The 18,874-nt window shown below is 31.0% G+C and overlaps 1 protein-coding gene across 2 annotated transcripts in view; it reads left to right on the top strand.

Annotated features, from left to right (window-relative positions):
* LOC118204248 (uncharacterized) overlaps positions 1 to 18,874 on the top strand; it is a 62,810-nt gene that overhangs the window by 7,464 nt on the left and 36,472 nt on the right. For both annotated transcript variants that reach the window (XM_085812679.1, XM_085812678.1), the window contains exons 2-3: positions 10,242 to 10,724; positions 12,932 to 13,040. In XM_085812679.1, the coding sequence (XP_085668805.1) occupies positions 10,249 to 10,724; positions 12,932 to 13,040 (585 nt within the window). In that variant the 5' untranslated portion in view covers positions 10,242 to 10,248. The remainder of the gene's footprint in view (positions 1 to 10,241; positions 10,725 to 12,931; positions 13,041 to 18,874) is intronic.

Below are 18,874 nucleotides of genomic sequence, written 5' to 3'. Positions count from 1 at the left end.
TGTAGATGTGCACCTCGTATTTTGGTTGCAATCGGCCGCACCAAACGTATATAAATTCTATATTTATATATATATATATCGACTCTGTTACTCGGCACAGTGATCTCAGTTTCTTTACCCTTATATGTTTGTAAATTGTACATTTTTTGCTTTAAAAATGATTGAATTATGTTGTTCTTATCTTCCGGTTAAGGTTTTTATGCCTTTCGTAATTCTGGAAGCAATATTTGTACAATTATCAACAATTAAAAAGCTGTTTAAGTGCAATTAAGTTTTAAATAACATGGCGGACATATTTGTTTACATTTGAAACAGCAGAATTGTAGATTTGTTGCCAATCTAGAGAGACTAAGCTTCGCAACAACAAAAATAACGCCTTGATTTATTATTGCGAATTAAATCATGCTTAATCCTTTCTGGAATTTTTTCGAGGAAATAAGTGTTTAAGATTTACTTAATTTTTAATAATTAGTAATTTTTAATACAGATATTTTGAGCTTTTTTGTATTTTTGTCTTGTCGCGAAGTCGGCGAAGTAGGTTTAATTAAATCCAATAAGTTTAAAAGAAATGCAAGAAACAAATGCGTATAATTTAATATTCCGTACAAGGAAATCATGTGGTGTACACATCAGATTTTATTTATTTATTTATTTATTTTATTTATTTATTATTATTTTTTTTTTTGTGTGTGTGTGTGTTAGGATTTAATAACTTTGAAAATAATCTACTGCTTTCTGTTCTTTAGAAAGCAGGTTCCAAATTTTAATCTTTTTTTTTTTACAAAATGCAAGTAAAAAATAAAAGAATAATATTTAACTTATATCCCTTTTCATAAAAACAAAAGGCGGTTTATTGAGAATCTATCAAGATTACATCAAACAAAAGCGAAGATATTGTGTGTTCTAGCATCACATTTACTCATAATTGGAACTAAATCGTACTGCTTGGTGACAGTTTTCACAGTCAAACAGGATAACCCATAAATACCAAATAATAATAATAATGTTAAGTTTTTGAGAATAATATAATTATCTAACAGCAAAAGTAAGGTTTTCAAAAACAAGATAAAATCATTATGCAACAGCAAAATTACCCAATTGAAAACATGTGCCCAGTACTTCCTTTAACCATATTTTCATCATTAATTTCTAATTTGTGTGAGCTATAAGGTCACTCTGTAACTTTCATTAATTGACTATCTTGATGCATATTTTCGTATTTCATTTATTGAGAAGCCTGAATAGCAAGATAAACTTTCTCAGCTTTATATAGTATTGCAACGTTTTTCGATATATATACTTGTTAAAGTGGCCATCTCACACACTTTAGTGACATTTTAAATTTCACAAAAATTAGAAACATAACTTTCTATCATATCTATAGGAGCTAATACAGTACAAAGTCCGAGGTCGGGATTTTGGTGATTCCGAATCTGGGATTTTTCCGAATATTTTATCAAGATGGCATACAGAAATTATAAAGTTACATATATGAAATCATGATGTATGAAATAATGAAGCATTTTTGATGTAAAAAGTATCAAAATTTACAGAAAAAAGCTTAATATTTGAATGTTTACTTTATTAAACATTTCTTTCAATGTAAGTTGTTTAAGTAACTGTTTTTTGTGCTAATACTTTCTCTTTAATTTTATAGAAAAATATAATTTCTTGTTCAGTTACCAAGTTCTGCTGTTCAAGTCCTTGAAGCCAAACTGTAATTGCTGGCTCGAGAATTCCGACCTAACTTGTCAATCGAAATTTTTTCGTTAGTAGCGGTATTTTCTGGATTTAACTGTATTACAAATTTCGTCTTCCTTTACTTGATTGATGATTAGAGCATTGTCATCGCAATGAAAAAGTGGTGGTGTACTACTTTTGTTTCCTAAATTCTGCCTCCCGGTGCGGCCATGCGAGCTCTTGCTTTATGTGAATAACAAATTAGTTATTCTTAATTCAAATAGCACTAAATATAATCTTTTGGCCTATGAATATCATTTACAAAATCTATGTTTAGTAGATGAAAAGAAATTTTTGTTTAAGTCTTTCTTCGTCAACATTTTTTAGCTCATTTAACTTATATCTGTAATTGGTGCCAAGCATAATGTCAACAAGAAAGATTACCAAACTCCTACGTTATTCAATTACTAATATAAAGAAAATTTTTAGGCATCGCTGCATGAGTCATTACTCAAATTATAATGTGTTGATAAATATGCAGTGATGAAAGAAAAATGTAATAAACAATGATTCACCAGTTTGGCTTCAAGGGTTAAAATGTTAGTTGGTGTAAAATAAAAAAATGTTTCTATGTAGAATGTTGTGGTTTTCTCACAAATTTATTCTAAAATGATTATTTCTTCAATGATGATGCATTTTATTAGTGCCAAAGTGAAATTAAGAATCGAGACTCGCCACATGTTTTATTATGAGGGAGGGGGTGGAAATCAAGTGCGTAAAGCATACGAAAAAAAATTGTTGGTGGTGTCTTTGAGTTCCAGATTTTAGATCATTCCGGATATTGGATGTCTGGATCTCGGACTTTGTACTGTATTAAGTTACAGAATTTTGAATAATAATCTTTCAAATTTGTATTCTGTTAGTTAAATCTGCTTATATCACCATAAATTTTTATGAATTTTCTGCTGTGATTTTAAAGTGGTAACATAAGATATTTCCTGTAAGTGAAGCAGAAGTTATATAATTAACTTGCATTTTTTTTTTTTTTTTTTTGGTTAGTATAATTTTAGAAATGATGCAGGTAATTAATGTATGTGGCAAATAAATATTATATGTGGCAGATAGCAGGAAAATATATTAAACTGTATTAAAAAAGTAAACTTTTTCAAAATCTTTTTTCAGCATAATTTTTGTTGTTGTTATTAACGGATTGTCCAGCAAAGCTAGGCAATCTTCATAAATCCAAAAATATCAAAGAAGTCTAAAAACAATAGAGGATCCTGAAGAACCTTGTCTTCGTTAAAATCCAGGCAATATCGCATACTAAATTGAGAAATAATTACATGATGTGTGGATTCTAACTGATAGTTGTGCTTCAGTTCAACACATATCTAATTGAAAAGTGATAGGAGACAGGACTAGCATGGATATCTTAGATCTTCTTGTCTGGCTTTCTATTGGACACTATCCATTTTCAGTGGATCCCATCTCGTGTTGGGATCAACAGAAATTAAAGAGCCAACTACCTGGCCAGGACTGCTGCCGTGGAGGCTAAATCTCCTCTCTTAGGCCCATATCACACAGTGTGTTTCACACAAACAACTGTTTCAGACAATTTTTCTGCCTGGTTTACTATTGAAAAAAAGAAATGCGACTTTTTCCTTCCTTTCCGAAAAAATTGCAATTTTCTCTTTTTCAACCAATCAGCTATCAGCTTGTTTGTAATGGGAAACCAATTTTCCCTGTGTTAATCACAAAGCAATCTATGGTGATTGGCTGTTGTGACAAAGCAGAAAAATTGTTCCAAACAGTTGTTCTGAAACAAACTGACGTGTGATAGCAGCCTTAGGAAGATGGAATTAAACCAACTTGGAAGGATTCCTCTTAATCACCTGTGGTATTTTGGAAGAAGTCTGGGTGGTCCTTTCAGCTATCGCCTAGAAAATATCAGACGACCTCGTGCTTCATGAGTGGCCATATTAGAGCATTCACACAGCAGGGACAGATCTTCCTTGAGTGCCATTGGTGTAAGGCCTATATTTTACTTTATAATTTTTTAAGCAGCCATATTAACTTTGGTTGTTAAAATCCAAGTGTGTGCAAGAAAAAGTCATATTTTTAAAAATATTTAAATAATATATTGTACAGTTATTTATAGCTTATTTTCTAACATTCATAAATTCGTATGTTGCTTTTATTCAGTATTTTATTTTTTAATTTACTAAAATGTACTTGTCATTCATTTTCATATAATTGCTGTGTTTTGGACTTATGAGGCTTTCCAGATTACTTGATATCATTTTAACAGCTTGTAATTTGAATGGGTTATGCCCTGTTTTGCTCGTTTAGTTTGAATTGATGTACATTTAAGAAGTTGTGAAATTTTCCAGATTATTTTTCTCATTATTTATTTAAAATGTGTTAAGAATTTATTTTGCATACTGAGAAGGTAGACACTCATATTTTTTTTTAAAACAATATCAGCATTTAAATTCCTTTTGTAACAGTTACTAAATGATTACTTCTAGAATAATCAAACATTCTGGTTTCTTCAGCAGAATTGAAATGATTTTTTTTTATATGATTGCACATTCATTCCTAGTTTTTTTTTCAAAGCATTTCTAAATCACTTGTAAAATTTGACAGGTCTATTGATTCTCATCAGAAGAGAAACATTTTTTTATAGGTTGTTAAAGTGTTATGTTTTTTACCCCTTTTTTGTGGTTTTCCCATTGTAGCCATTGTAAATATTTCACTCATTGGTCTAGTAGTATAACGTAAGCATTATATGAGATTTGTAAAGCCCAATGCAATATCTTTTAGAATCCCATTTACCCATAGTTAAGACAATGGTTAAGATACCCAGAGTGGCTCCTCTTTCCAGGCCAAGTGAAATCTAGCTTTATTTTTATTTAATTTCATAAGTATTTTATGATCTGTATTGTATTGTTATATAATGTTGGTAAAAATGTCTTAGTTTGTACAAATAAAAATATGTTATACAATTTGTTTTATGTTGTGTAGAAAAATTCTGAGTTTAATTTTTAGCCAGAAAAAAGTAGAAACGAAATTGTGTGTTTAATGTTATTCTCTAGGTAGGTAAATTAAAAATATTTTCATAAATTTATTTTAGCTGTAAAACGGAATTGTTGGAATTTGTTGCGAACGTCATTTGAAAGCAGTTCAGTGAAATTCATGCATAGTAGTAAATTAACCATTTGAGTGCCAAGGAGCTATTTTACGCTTCTTCTGCGTCGCTCGAAAAGTGTCAGAGCTCTAGGCAGCAAAGCCGATAACCACGGCATGCTCGGTTATGCTCAGAATAAAATTAACCATCCTTATGCTCATAAAGATGTCAGAACAACACTGAATTGAATTACAACTTACCGTATAAGAGCAAAAAACAGCGCAGTAGCTCTCCTTGGCATTTTTTAATCAGAGAATAAGACAAGCAAAAACGTGCTCCTTGGCACTTTTGGACGGGAAAACGGCAAAGACATGTGGCACTCAAATGGTTAATATCATAGGTTTCTATCCTGATAAAAGCTGTTTTGAAATACATAAATTTAGCTATCTCTTAAATTCTTAGCCCACTAGTGGCTGAGCGGTAACGTCGTTCGCTGAACACTAGGTAGTTCTGTCCGAGGTTCGAATCCCGCAAACGAGCTGGCTTGATGGGTGTTTTTGTGGTTTTCCCATGTGTAACGTGTATACGAGCCAGTTTCCCTTCAAAAGTCCTCCACGAAGGCATCCCTCCCTTAAGGCAGATAGCCCTCGAGTGCTTTGCTGCAATCTAGTAAACCAAACCTCTTAAATTCTTGGATAATTGATTTTTAAAGAAACAAAGTTAATTGAAACAGTTTAACTTAAAACTGTTTAAACATCTGAATGGTTTTTTTTTCCTCCTAATGTTTAAAATATTTTATTAACTTTTTGAAATTTTATGGGTAAACTTTGTAAGCTACTTTCTTCGTCTTTACCACATGCCTTTGTAATATAAGTGGAAGATTGTATGGCTAACAGTCAGGAGGACCAAAGTTCGAATCCTGGTGAGGACGTTGCTGATTTTTTCTACCTCCTTTGAAGAACTTCATAGCTCTACAACTTCTTCACAATAGTTTGAAATTTTCGGATTACAATTTAATTCCTCCCCATTTTTTTGGTAGAGTGATCTTTGAAATGTATTGCAGTGAATAAAAACATGAAATTTCAAGGTGTGCTCATAAAGTAAACAATCGGTTTCTTATAACTGGGGAAAAAAAAAAAAAAAAAAGATTATTAACCTTCAAATAAATATATCTCCTTCAAAATACTCGCTAGAGGAGTCTATATAATTTTTTTAGCATTTCTTCAGGTTGTCAATATATTATTTACAGCTGATGGAATTAACTTTACCAATACACATAATATTTGACTTAATTAAGAAAAAGGCTGGTGACAAGTTATTATGTGTGATGGGTGACTTATCATAACAATTGAATGCTTAACAAGATATTGTATAGACAGTACTGTATGGGGGGGGCTAGCATTTTTGTGTAAAAGAAACCATTGTCTGGAATCGAAAGGGGATACTCAGATAACTCAGATACTTGGCGAACTTCCTGAAATCACTTTCGGCAACTTGGGCGATATGCTACATACAGTGGGAGGACAGTTTAGGTTGCCCGCTTAGATCTTCACTACGCTAGAGCGAAAGAGAAAAGGGAAGGGATATTTTCTTTGTATATGTAAATTGGCATCAAAAAAATCCTTCCGAGGATTTGGTGATTTTCGCCAATTCAAGATGGCAGAAAAAATTGCACCAAGTGCCGGTTATCTGAGTCTTCCCAAAAGCTATTTTCTGTTATCCTGTTTCTCAATTGGAAAAGCACCTCCTTGTAAAATACTAGTTAATTTATTTTTAGAGATAAATTCATAGTGAATAAGTCCTTTGTAATGAAAAATTGCAATCAGAATGACTTGAAATTCATGACTTTTTTTAAATGTTTGTGTGTGGGAGATGAGGGTCCTTTCCATTGTGCACTTTGCCTTTTTCTTTCTGGGCCGTATTGCATTCGCTAAGTCTTATTTCCTACTATGATAATTGTTGTTGCCTGTCTGGCAGTAGTCAGCAAATCTTCGCAGCAAGCTTTTGTCTTCTTTTTGCTGACGTGTCAAAATCCAAGGCATAAATTGAGTACAAACTTTCCTCATTTTTAGATTTTCAATTAAAATTAACCTGCGTATCCCAAGCATTACTGAAAATTGCCAGTTTGTTACACGTGTATCAGGTTTTATTAAAGAACACATTTTCTTCACATTTTCCTTATTCTTTGAAGTTGAAATGTGCTTTATCTTCAGTGCTTTTGCATCCACTTTTAAAGCATTCTTGATAAAGATGCATCATCATAACTGTTCAGATCATCTCTAATGGTTCGGTAGCACATTTATATTATTTGTGACAAAATTTAATATTATAACATTATTACACTTTGAAGCATTTTTTTTTTTTTTTTTTTTTTTGTTGTACAGTGTCATCTTAGCAAATAAAAACGACTCCAATGTTTTGATATGCAAACCACAGAACAACCAGTTTAAATCATCCTTAACAAGAGAGGTTTTGCTTTCTAAACATGCATTTATTCTTTGACTCATTTATTTTGTTGTTTGGTCTTTTAATTTTTCTGGTTACTTTATGGGTTCACCTTGTATATATATATTCAGTGTACAGGAGGAAAAAGTTAATCTAGTTATCTGAATTTTTTTTAATATCTAAATAGGCAGTATTGGCAATTAGTTTGGGTACTTCGTGCTTTATCAACTTTTTGTTTTGGTTTGTTAACAGTATTGTTGCATGTGTGACTTCTCATCTGCCATCTTTTGAAAATAATATGAAAATGTCAGCAGCCTTACCTCTTGCAAGTAAAGAAATACATAGTACTTCAAATACATGCTTCTTGTAACATCTTACGCTTCTGAGGATAATACTTTGTAGCAGTGCATTAGGAAAAGGTGTAATACAATAATTTTCATTATTATATTTTTAATCTGTTATAATGTTGTTGTTTACAGATTGAATGTGTATTTGTGCTCTTGTTATTTTTAGCTCTTTAAAATCAGTTATGGTAATTTTTTATCCATTCCGTATTGAAGCATATACATGAATAATGTGTTTTATAATAGCTTTGGATAGTGCTGACAGCTGTATATAAAGGTATAATATGCAAAAGTAGATAAAAGTTTAGCTGATGAAATATTTATGATATATACAATAAGAGTTTATTAGCATTAAATAAAGTAAATGATATTGTTAGCTAAATTATGTATTTGCAGTATATATTTCTTTACACTTTGTAGTTGTAAGAGATAAGGCTGCTGACATTTTCACATTATTTTCAAAAGATGGCAGATCAGTATATGTTACTTCTTTATAATGTCACATTTCAAAAGATGATTGGACCATAAAGATTATCATGAAGTGTTGATTGGCACATATAGTGCAAATATCAAAATAAAAAGAGGAAATAATAGCAGAATTTTAATGTGAGTTATTGAAGTAAACAAGCTTCTGAAAAAGCTGAATTTGTAAATTGCACACATTTAATATAAATGTAAATTAAAGTGTATGGAATTTCATTATAATAAAAGTAATATTTTCCATGAAAACAGTATACAAGCTTTGAATCTAATTTCTTTTATATTTACACATATAATTTTGATTGCAATATTAAGCTAACATAGGACCTGGTTGATGTAATTTCACTGCGTAGTAGAGTATTTTTTGCTTAGTGCATATTTGCAGTTTGTCAACTATATATTTAATTTCTGAAATGTTATTAGATACAGTAAATTCAAACATTAAATTGACACATACTGGAGCTTTTTTAAAATTTTTTCATTATTGTTATAAGTGCTGTTATGAACGGTTTCTCTATTTTGTCTTTTTACATTGATATTTTATTTTTGTTATATGAAATAAATTTGTAGTAGTTTATAAAAAGGACCTTGGATATTTTGACTTTAAGGCACTTAATTCATGCTCTAAGATTGTTTCCTGCTCTGCTATTTTATATTTTCAGAATTATTTTTATTTGCTTTTATTAGAGACGACAACAAAATCACGCAAGCAAGTTTATTTTTCAGTTCATATCTGTTATACTGTTATAATTTTAATTAGTTTTGTTTTACTAATCTGAAATATAATTTGCAGTGATGATTCTTCAAAAGGTTAAAAAGACTGATTGTAACAATATTAATTCATTAGTTGTATGCTAACTTCATACTGGCCAGTTTTTTTCAGTTTATTTTAGTTTGAAATCTTACTCATTAAAAACTTTAGTTTTGGTGCAGGGCTTCTTAAAATTTCAGTCGCAACCCAGGACCCCATAATATGTAAGAAAATTTTGTGAGACCTCCATAAGCATTGCACGAATCCGACACATGTGCGAGTCTGTCAATTTTTTCACTTGTGCTGTAATATACTATTGCAATGTTTATATTGCAATGTTTGCAATGCGTCGAAGCGTTTTCATTTTTTTCTTAGTCTGCATTGTCTTATGTTTATCTATTTTCAGATACATTGTGTTAAAATATTTGGTAATTGTAAAATTATCATAAGTTAAAGAATATCAAAACTGCTAAAATTTTTGGCGACCCCCCCTGCTGCAGGTCTTACTATCCCCATGGGGGATAGTAACCACAGTTTAAGAAACTGTGTTAGTTTTTAACACAGTTTAAGAAACTTAAACTACAGTTTAAGAAACTGTGTTCTAATGAATTTTCTTTTTCTTATTCCTAAACTACATTCCTCCATGATGAAAATTGGAAGCATGTCAGGCTAGTAGTTGTGAGGCCTAGAGTTTGAATCCTGGTGGCATTTTAGGTTTCTTAGGCTTTTAGACTCTGAAAAAATGTAAATGGCTCTACAAATAGCACTTGAACTAAATTGTGTTGTACAATGATCTATCACCACTTCGATTTGGTGATTGGGTCCCCTCTTCCTGAATTGCCTCTTAGGAATTTTAATGATCATTACTGTATTTGGAAATGTTTGCAATATTTAAGGATAAAATTATGTCTGATGATGTTAACAGTAAAGTTCCAGTAATTCTTTTCAGTTAATTGATTAGAATTGATAAATTGTTAATTGATTAGAATAGATTCAGTTAAGAATTGATGTAATACATATTTTTTAAGGCCCATATTAGCAAGGCTTTAATTGATTCAAGATTTGACCGGAGTAGCATACCTAAGTTTTAGTTGTTACTAAGCTGCATATGAAAGAATATTATCAAGCAGTTGCAAAAGGAAGAGATTGAAAATAAAAGTCATTTCTGAGAAGAAAAAGTAGTTGAGATGCTTTCTGTAAGGATTGTATTTTGGTCAAATCTTGAAATGGGGCTTTGCTGTGCAAACAGGGCTCAACAAATTGAAAGTTCGATTTAAAGTAATTAATATATGTGCTATGTTTATGTTACTGAGAAACTTTTACATTAAACAACAATTGGTTAAATAATTTAAATTTCAGAAATGATTTTGAATTTGTTGAGCCCTGAAAATTAAAAATATATTCTTTTATATAGGTCTGAGATGGCCATGAACAACATGAACTATAGCTATCCATCTGCATCGGGCTTTCCTGCATCAAACTTTTCACCACCTTATACTTCAACACCACCTTCTGCTCCAAGAACTCATCGGCCTAGATTCGCTTATAGTGGTCCAACATCTTACCCTCGCCCACGATCTTCTGCCAGTAAACCAAATCTAGATTCATTAGCTGATAGTATGATAAACAACTATGGAAATTCTACAGATCTCTTGGATGCTTCATTTTCATCAGAGAACAGCACTTCTTATAATAATTCATTTCGTTCTCAAAACTCAAGTGCAAATTATTATTCTTGCAATGAATCATTTTATCGTTCGCCTGAAAGACCTCCTGCACAGCGTGCAAACATAGACAATGTTGGTTATTTACATGATCCGACTCCACAATTCACATCATCAAATTATAACAATTCTTATGATGTCAATAGTGGAACAAATACAGGACGCTTCCAAAAGTAAGTTTCTTGTTATAAATGTGCCATCTAGACAGACATCTGCAATAAATTTATATGGGAGGTGTTTTTATTCAACGTTTACAGCTTGCAATTTTTTTTATCTGTGTGTTGGATAATCTATTAATTTTACTTTTACTGTAGAGAGCTTCAGAAGAGGAAAGTTACCATTTTGGTATAAATAAAAGTGTTTTAATCAAGAATGTATATAATTTAAATTTTATCAGCTGTCAATTATACCGAAACTATGCCAGTGACATCTTCCTACATATGGAGCTCTAATGAAATGTGACTAACAGCAAGAAATTATTATCACATTTTAATATTTATCATGAATCAAAACATTCCATTTACACATCTTTCACTCTTTTAAAAGATTTAAATTCTTCAAATCTGGGATCTTTAGTTTTATTCAAGTTGTCAAAGTATTGGGTAAAAATAATTGAATAATACTTTGCCAAAATGAGGTTAGTTGTTTTAGAGTTTCAATAATATTTGTAATTTGTGGAACTAAGTTCATCATGGCTAATAATTTAATTATATTGACACATATACCATATTTAATTCTTAATTATGTAAACATGGGTATTTACTCGACAGTAAGAACCCCTCCCCCTGTCAATAAGAGCCCCCTTGCACTTTAGAACATATTTTAAAATTTAAAAGCTTAGGTGAATATTTGATGAGAGCAACAATGATCCTCATTGGAAAGAAAAGTAACTTGCCTAATTAAACATAGTATTTTATTATGATATTGAATGTTGAATTAAGAAAAGTTAGTGCATTATTATTTTAGAAAAAAAAAAGGGGGGGGAGATGTCTATTTTGTTTTCAAGCATGCTATATATTATTATTTTTAGTAACCAGGATCATGGATGCAGGCATAAACTAAAATTCCTAAACAAGACATGTTTTACTTAGAAGTATTTATACACTTTACATATATAGTAATTACCTGTGTGGCTTATTTACTATTTAAGAAACATAATTTTTCAATGTAGTGTGGTGTTTCAACTCCCGCCTTTCATTCTATTATTTCATGTATGAAAATATTTACGAAGACCCTACCAGATTTTAGAACAAAAATGTAACAAAGAAAAGGGAGATTTTATATTTGAGTAAATACAGTATGTGCTAGTTTAAAGTGAGAAGAACTGTATTTCTGGACATACTCTGTACATAAAAATGCTGTTCTTTTGTATATTTTAATTCAAAACATGAAGTAAGTTAAAAAAAAAAATCCTTTACACATTCTCTGATTATTAAAATATGTCTTTATTATTAAAAATAAATTTTCTGATGAATTGCTGTTTTTCAGATATGATTTAGAAAATAGTGGAAGTATGGGTACTTATGTATTAGTGCATCCACTCTATAGAAGTCTTCAAATTTTCAGGGCATATCAACTTCATTAAACCATGCACTTCACAATTCTTTAGTTTTAACAAGGAATATCACCATTTCTGTATGTGTTCTTTTTTCCCCCCAATTTAAAATTTCAAGTGTGTATAGAAAAATTATGGTACTTTGTGTATTAAAGTCATTTTTAAAATATGCATATTTAAAATAATTTCTTATTATCTGCACAGTGAATTGAAAAAAATGTTTATTTGGCTAGGTGTTATTCTGTCATGAATGATAAATAAAAAGAAGCATTTTATAATAATAAATTTATGCTAGGCAACAAAATTATGTATGGCTGAAATTGGCATTTTTACAGCCAGTGGAATGATTAAATATTAAATGCTTTTATCCATATGTATGCTAAACATGTGGGACATGCATTGATGGGTTGGCATTTGTAGCATATTTACTTGAAAGTGCACCAAAATCAAGGGCAGCTCTACTGAATGTTAAAACTAGAGGTACAGATAATCAAATGTCTATACTTCACATAGTTTTGAAATTATGTACATTACTATTGTTTACTGATAATATTTTCCATAGAAGCATTTTGATTGTGTTTGAAATGCATTTTGGTGTTTTAGTTTTATTAAACAGTTTTATCAAGACAGTGAAATTTTATTAAATTAAGCTGAGATTATTTCAGAAGTTTAGTGTACACATTTATCACTTTATGACACTGGAAAAAAAATCTGGAAAGCTGCATAAGATATATTTGTGGAGGTGTTTTCTTTTACATTTGAAGTTTCTGTTTATAGAAGCAAACATCTATTTAGTTTGATTTTTTTTTTCTTTCTTTCTTTTAGAAATCAGGAATTTACTCAAAATTTTGTTCCGAATCCTCCTGCTGTTGGAAATAAGAAAATATTTATTCAGCGAAAATTTTTCAAGGCAAAAAGAAAAATGACAGAAAAGGTAAAGTAGCTCATTGAAATAACTATTTCTTATTAATACCATTTATGCAGTGTTTGAAATATGCTTTAAATTTTAGTCTTTCAAGTGAAACGATTGTATCTAATTAATGAAAAGTGTCATATTTTTATTTGATAATTAATTTTGGTCCTTACTTATTAACGGAGAAAAAAAGCCAAAATTTGCCAAAAAAGTGAACATTAGGCAGCATTTGCACCATAATGCAAATTAATTGCTATTGTAACTCTACAACATCATTAGGTTTTAAGAGCGTATATAATCACCAGTTTTAAGAACTAAGTTTTTTCCAGAGTTTTCAGTTCAGTTTTGGATCACTGGACCTATTAAACAATGAAGGTGATGCTATTAATTTCTTACAAGAGTACAGTGTATTTCAGAGTAAACATCAATGTTCCAATTTGCTTGAAATGAATTTTTGTTTGAGCCGATTAAGCATGATGTCCTAAAGACATGGAATGTGTGGGAATGCAAGTCGGCAGTGACTAACTCTTAACAGTAACAGGAATATGAAACTTAACAGTAAACCTTTGAATTCTGATCAGCATTGCGAGCTGGAAAATAAACCATGTTTGTATTATGAGTATAAAAAACAACAATTAATATTACAAACAAAAGCATTTAACTCTTTGGGTACACATTTATTTAAAATGTTTTTGCACTTGGAGCATATTTAATTTTGTGGGCAAGTAAAAACAGTAGATTTTATTCAAGAATTAATTTTTTTTGTATTATCCATTATATATACTTTTACATAATACTGAAATAACTTTAAGCAGTTAGTATTACAAAATACTTTTAAACCAACTCTGGTTATAATAAATAATAAATTTTTAATAATTTTGAAGCGTGTGATACTTTTCAAAACAGGTTGGTAAATGCAGTGGTACTTTGCATTCTTTGCACTGCCAGGTAGTATCTTTCCTAATATGGCGTTAACATGTCAGAATGTCATGTGCGTCTTTGCCTGAACAAATGCAACAAATGATCCGATGGCGTGCTAGAATGTCGTGTGCATCTTTTCCCTAGTAAATGTATGACGTACTGATACGTCAAATATAGCCAAAAGGGTTAAATAAAGCTTTGTTCAGAATAAGTCACTACTAAAATGGTTATAACTAGTTGCACTTTGGGCTGATAAAACCAAAAAACCATTTACTAGTGGAAAAAATTTAATAAAACCAACAGTCTGCTAAATTTTTTCACAAATTACTTGTCCTTTGGCCAGAAAAAAAAGGTTGAGAAACACTGCTCTACTGCGCAAATCAGCGAGATGTTCTATAGCTGATCATAACTGGTGGTGAAACAGTAATCCTGCACTATGATCTTCTATTGAAGAAGGAGTCAAGGGAATAAAGAAAATTAGGTGAAGCACAAAGGTGCAGCAATCAACAAAATATATAATGGCCATTAATTTTTTATAACTTTCAAAATATTAAAAAAAATACTTTAGAGTCATTATTGGGGTAAGTTATGGAAGTTTTTTTTCATAATTTTGCAGTGAAATTAAAAAGAAAAGGCATGGAATGCAGAACGACAGAATTCATCCTTTCCATGATTATACTTCTGGCATTGCAGAAGAAGCAGTAAAAAATGTGGGATTAAGGAATTGGACTCCCCCTCTCTTATTGCCTATAATTAGGTCCATATGATTGTTATCCCCTTCGCGCCGGGTAGTGCAAACGCGCGCTTATTGCGGAGGCCGGCAGTGTCTTACGCGAGCGTCTGTCTGGGGGCGTTTTTGCTATTAAGCCTAAATCCATGAAATTTCCGAAGTATCAATGCATTGTTTAATGATGCTCTATAGAGTATTTAAACAGCTTATGCTTTATAGATATTTTTATATATACTTTAATTACCTTATTTGTTGTTTAAATGCATATTTTACACATTTTATTTTCATTACTCACCATTTTATGACTTTTAACATTATACATCTGAAAACTAAATATATTACTTAAAATTCTCTTTTCGTATGAAAAATTTGAAAGCAGGGATCTACATACAGTCCTACGTTACATTCCTTGCACTCGTAATAACTCATTTGCCGTTTTGGAGGATTTTTCTGGGAATGTGAACAAACGAAGCATCATTGTCTCATTTTCTTATCAGTCTCTTCTGAACAAAGTTTTGGAAAATGTCTTTCAGTTAATCTGAGCGGATTTAATGATTCTGCTGATCTTGGTGTGATTGCAATGGTAAAAACAGAAAGAATTCATGTCTAACAAGATCTAATTATTTTCTAAAACAGAAAGAATTCACGTCTAACAAATTTTCTATTAAAAAATATTTATTCGGTCTGTTTCTATTAAAAACAGAAAGAATTCACGTCTAACAAGATCTAATTTAAACCGAAATACCCAATGCTTTAGCGAAAAAAAAACTTCTCTACTTACAGTAAACAACTACCACGTGCGAATTTAAAGAGACGTCATAAATCACGCCATTCGGAAACATTTATTTCTCCTTGTGTTTATATAATCAAAAACACATGTATGTGAGTCATGCTTCCCTCATTTCGAGTAGAAGGTCTAATTAAGACAAAATAACACGCCGAATAAATACTAATTCAGAAGTCAAACAACAAAAATCAGCGTTATACCTACAAAATTTTCACAGGATTAGTTTCGATGGTTTTACCGAACCATCATCTTCAGCTGCAAAACCGCAAATGAACAAGATAGGTCTAATGTACATGTATCTGAAACCATATGGACATACAGTGTCATCTTGTGGCATAAATTATACTTTTTAAAACGTTCCAGGACACTGGCACAAATACGTGACAGTCCGGGCTGAACGGGAAAATGCTCTGGCACGCCTGCGTTTCAGCCGGGAAGTGAGTGTGTTCGTTGCTGGCACGTAAACGTGACAGTCGGCGCGAAGGGTTATATGTTTTCCAAACTGAAATCTGACCTTGTGGGGAAAGGATTTAATAATGGTGATAATGGCATGAAAAGAGCATTTACGGAACATTTTGAGATCAAACCTTCAGGTTACGTTTTCAAGGATGTAGAGTTGCTCATCAAGCATTTGAGGTAGAAAGAGATCATTCTCAAGAATAAACTACTAAAATTTATCAGCGTTTAAAAGAAATATATCAGGCTAGCTATTTTTGGATCTGCCCTTGTACATAATGTGATCAAAATTGTCCCTACTCTGGTAGAAGAGAGTTAGTTACTGTGGGTAAAAAATGTATTTGCAAACCTACATTTTTGTTTGCAATTCATAAAAGAAGCATTAAGAAATAAAAAAATTGGTATTGCCAAATCAGAATAAGTTTTGTCATCCAAAACAAACAGAAAAATTACAATAATATAAATAACAATGCTTTTTTGTAACAAAATTAAAATATCTCGTATCAAAAAAGTATTTGCACACCTGCACGAGTACAAAATAAATAAAATATATAAGCAAATTTCAAATAACTAATATTTAGTATGCATTCCTTTAGCATCTGTTACTGCTTGTAATCTTGCTGGCACTGATTTAATGAAATTTTCTGTAACAGTAGGGTCAGTATTCGACCACTCTTCAATAATGGCTTGTTTAAGAGCAGATTTGCTTGAAATCTTCCTTTTTCTTATTTTTAAATCCAAAGAATTCCACAAATTTTCCAAAGGATTTAAGTCTGGTGATTGTGGTGGAGTGGCAAGTTTTCTGGGTACATTATAAAGCAACCACATACGTGTTATACCGGCAGTGTGCTTGAGATCATTGTCTTGCTGAAAATAGTACGAATTACTGATACCTAATTTTATTGCACTTTGTGGCAAGTTATCTCGCAACACATAAATATAGGTTCGAGCTGTCATATTCCCATCAATGAAACACAAATTACCAACTCCTTTGCTAGCTATGCACCCCCAAATCATAACAGAACCTCCTCCATGTTTAACTGTAGGTAACACATTTTTGGTATGAAAAGCAATACAAGGTTTTTTTTTTTCTCCAAACTAATTTCCTGCCATCTGATTTAAAGATATTGAACTTACTCTCGTTGGAGAATATGACATTTTTGCAGAAATCAATTGGCTTACTGATATATTCCTTAGCGAATTCAAGTCTCTTCAGTCTATTTCGTTCAGTTATGAGAGGTTTTTTTCTTGGAGATCTCCCATAAATGTGTGCATCGTGCAGGACATTTTGAACATTTTGATTTTGATCTCCAGATATTGAAGTGACATCATTGGCTAAAGTAATTGCACTAACAAAAGGATTTTTCGATGCTTCTTTTATGATTTTTCGCTTCATTCTCAGTGAAAGTTTCTTTGTACGTCCAGAGCGCAAGTTATTTGATGTAGATCCTCTTTCTTTATGATGTTTTATAACATACCAAACAGTAGAGAAGCAAACATTTATTTTTTTACCTATTTTTCGATAACTTAGGCCATTTTCACGTAGAGAAACAATTTTTTCTCACAACGAAATCGGCAATTCAGGTTTCTTAGGTGCCATTACAATTTGAAATCGACAATCAACTGATAACGTTTCGACAACACCTCCTTTTATAGTCGTCTTACGTATGTTATTTACTGCGGGATGACTGTAAATAATAGCATAAAAATGCAAATTTGCTAAAGCTGAGTTGAGTGTGCAAATACTTTTTTGACATAAGATATTTTAATATTGTTGCAAAAAATGTTTTTTATTAATATTATTGTATTTTTTGTAATTAATTTAAATGAATAAGCTTATTCTATTTTTTAAATGCCAATTTTTGTATTTCTTAATGCATTTTCTTATAAATTATGAACTAAAATATATGTGTGCAAATAATTTTTGTACCCACTGTATATTACATGTACACTTGCGCAGCAGAAACAAAAAGGGGGACAGTACTATATCTCTCGTTCTACTCGGCCGATTGACAAAATTCAAATTGCGTTTTTCATGTCTCAAAAGTGTGTTTTAGAGGATATATATTAGATTTATATATAGCATTGTTCTAATTAGGTATTTTGACACAAAATCAGACTTTTTCTGTAATGACATGCCAATTTTTTTCCATATTTCAATTCTATGCCTCAAATTATGCCTGAATATTAAATTTTGTAAAATTTGGTGCAAAATTTACAGAGAAATTGAAAAATTTATCTTAGCGAATTTCTTGGCAAACTTCTTAATTTATAGCAACCTATTTTCTTCCCCTTTTTTTCATTGTAAAGGAGCGGGGAAAAAAAGTCATTGTTCATTATTTCTAATAATTTTAACGAAGTGCATAAACCACATTTGTCGTTATTATTGCTTATAACAGATATGCCAAAGTTCAAAACACGCCAATATGTAAATTCACATATATCCTAGGAAATTTTGAATAAAAAAACTAATTTTTTTCAAGTATGCTTAGAAATACATCTATGTTAAGATGATGGTAAAAATTTTATATGTTATAATTCAAAATTGTTTTCGAAAAATTTGCGAATTTTATTTGGAATGAACCTAAATTTAGAATTGTGGAAAAAAGAATCAAGTAAGTTTAATAAAAAAAGATATATTAAATATATATCGTATTCAATAAACACTGAGGAGCTAAAATTTTGAAAGCTAATTTTTTAAAAACTAGTCATGCAATTTTTACAAAATTAGGCAGTTTGGCATATAATTTGAGTCATAGAAACGAAAGATGGAAAAACATTGGCATGTCATTTCAGAAGTCTGATTTTGTGTCAAATTACCTATATTAGAACAATGCTATAGGTAAATGTAATACATATCCTAAGTTGAGCTTTCGAGACATGAAAAACGCAAGTTGAATTTCGTCAATCGGCCCAGTAAAAAATGAGATATAGAACTGTTCCCCCCTTTTTACACAGTGT

This window comes from Stegodyphus dumicola, chromosome 3 (assembly GCF_044657685.1).
Source record: "Stegodyphus dumicola isolate Sdum_Otavi_A_Nest chromosome 3, ASM4465768v1".
Lineage (NCBI taxonomy): Eukaryota > Metazoa > Arthropoda > Arachnida > Araneae > Eresidae > Stegodyphus > Stegodyphus dumicola.
This window is presented reverse-complemented; position numbering and strand designations above follow the sequence as displayed.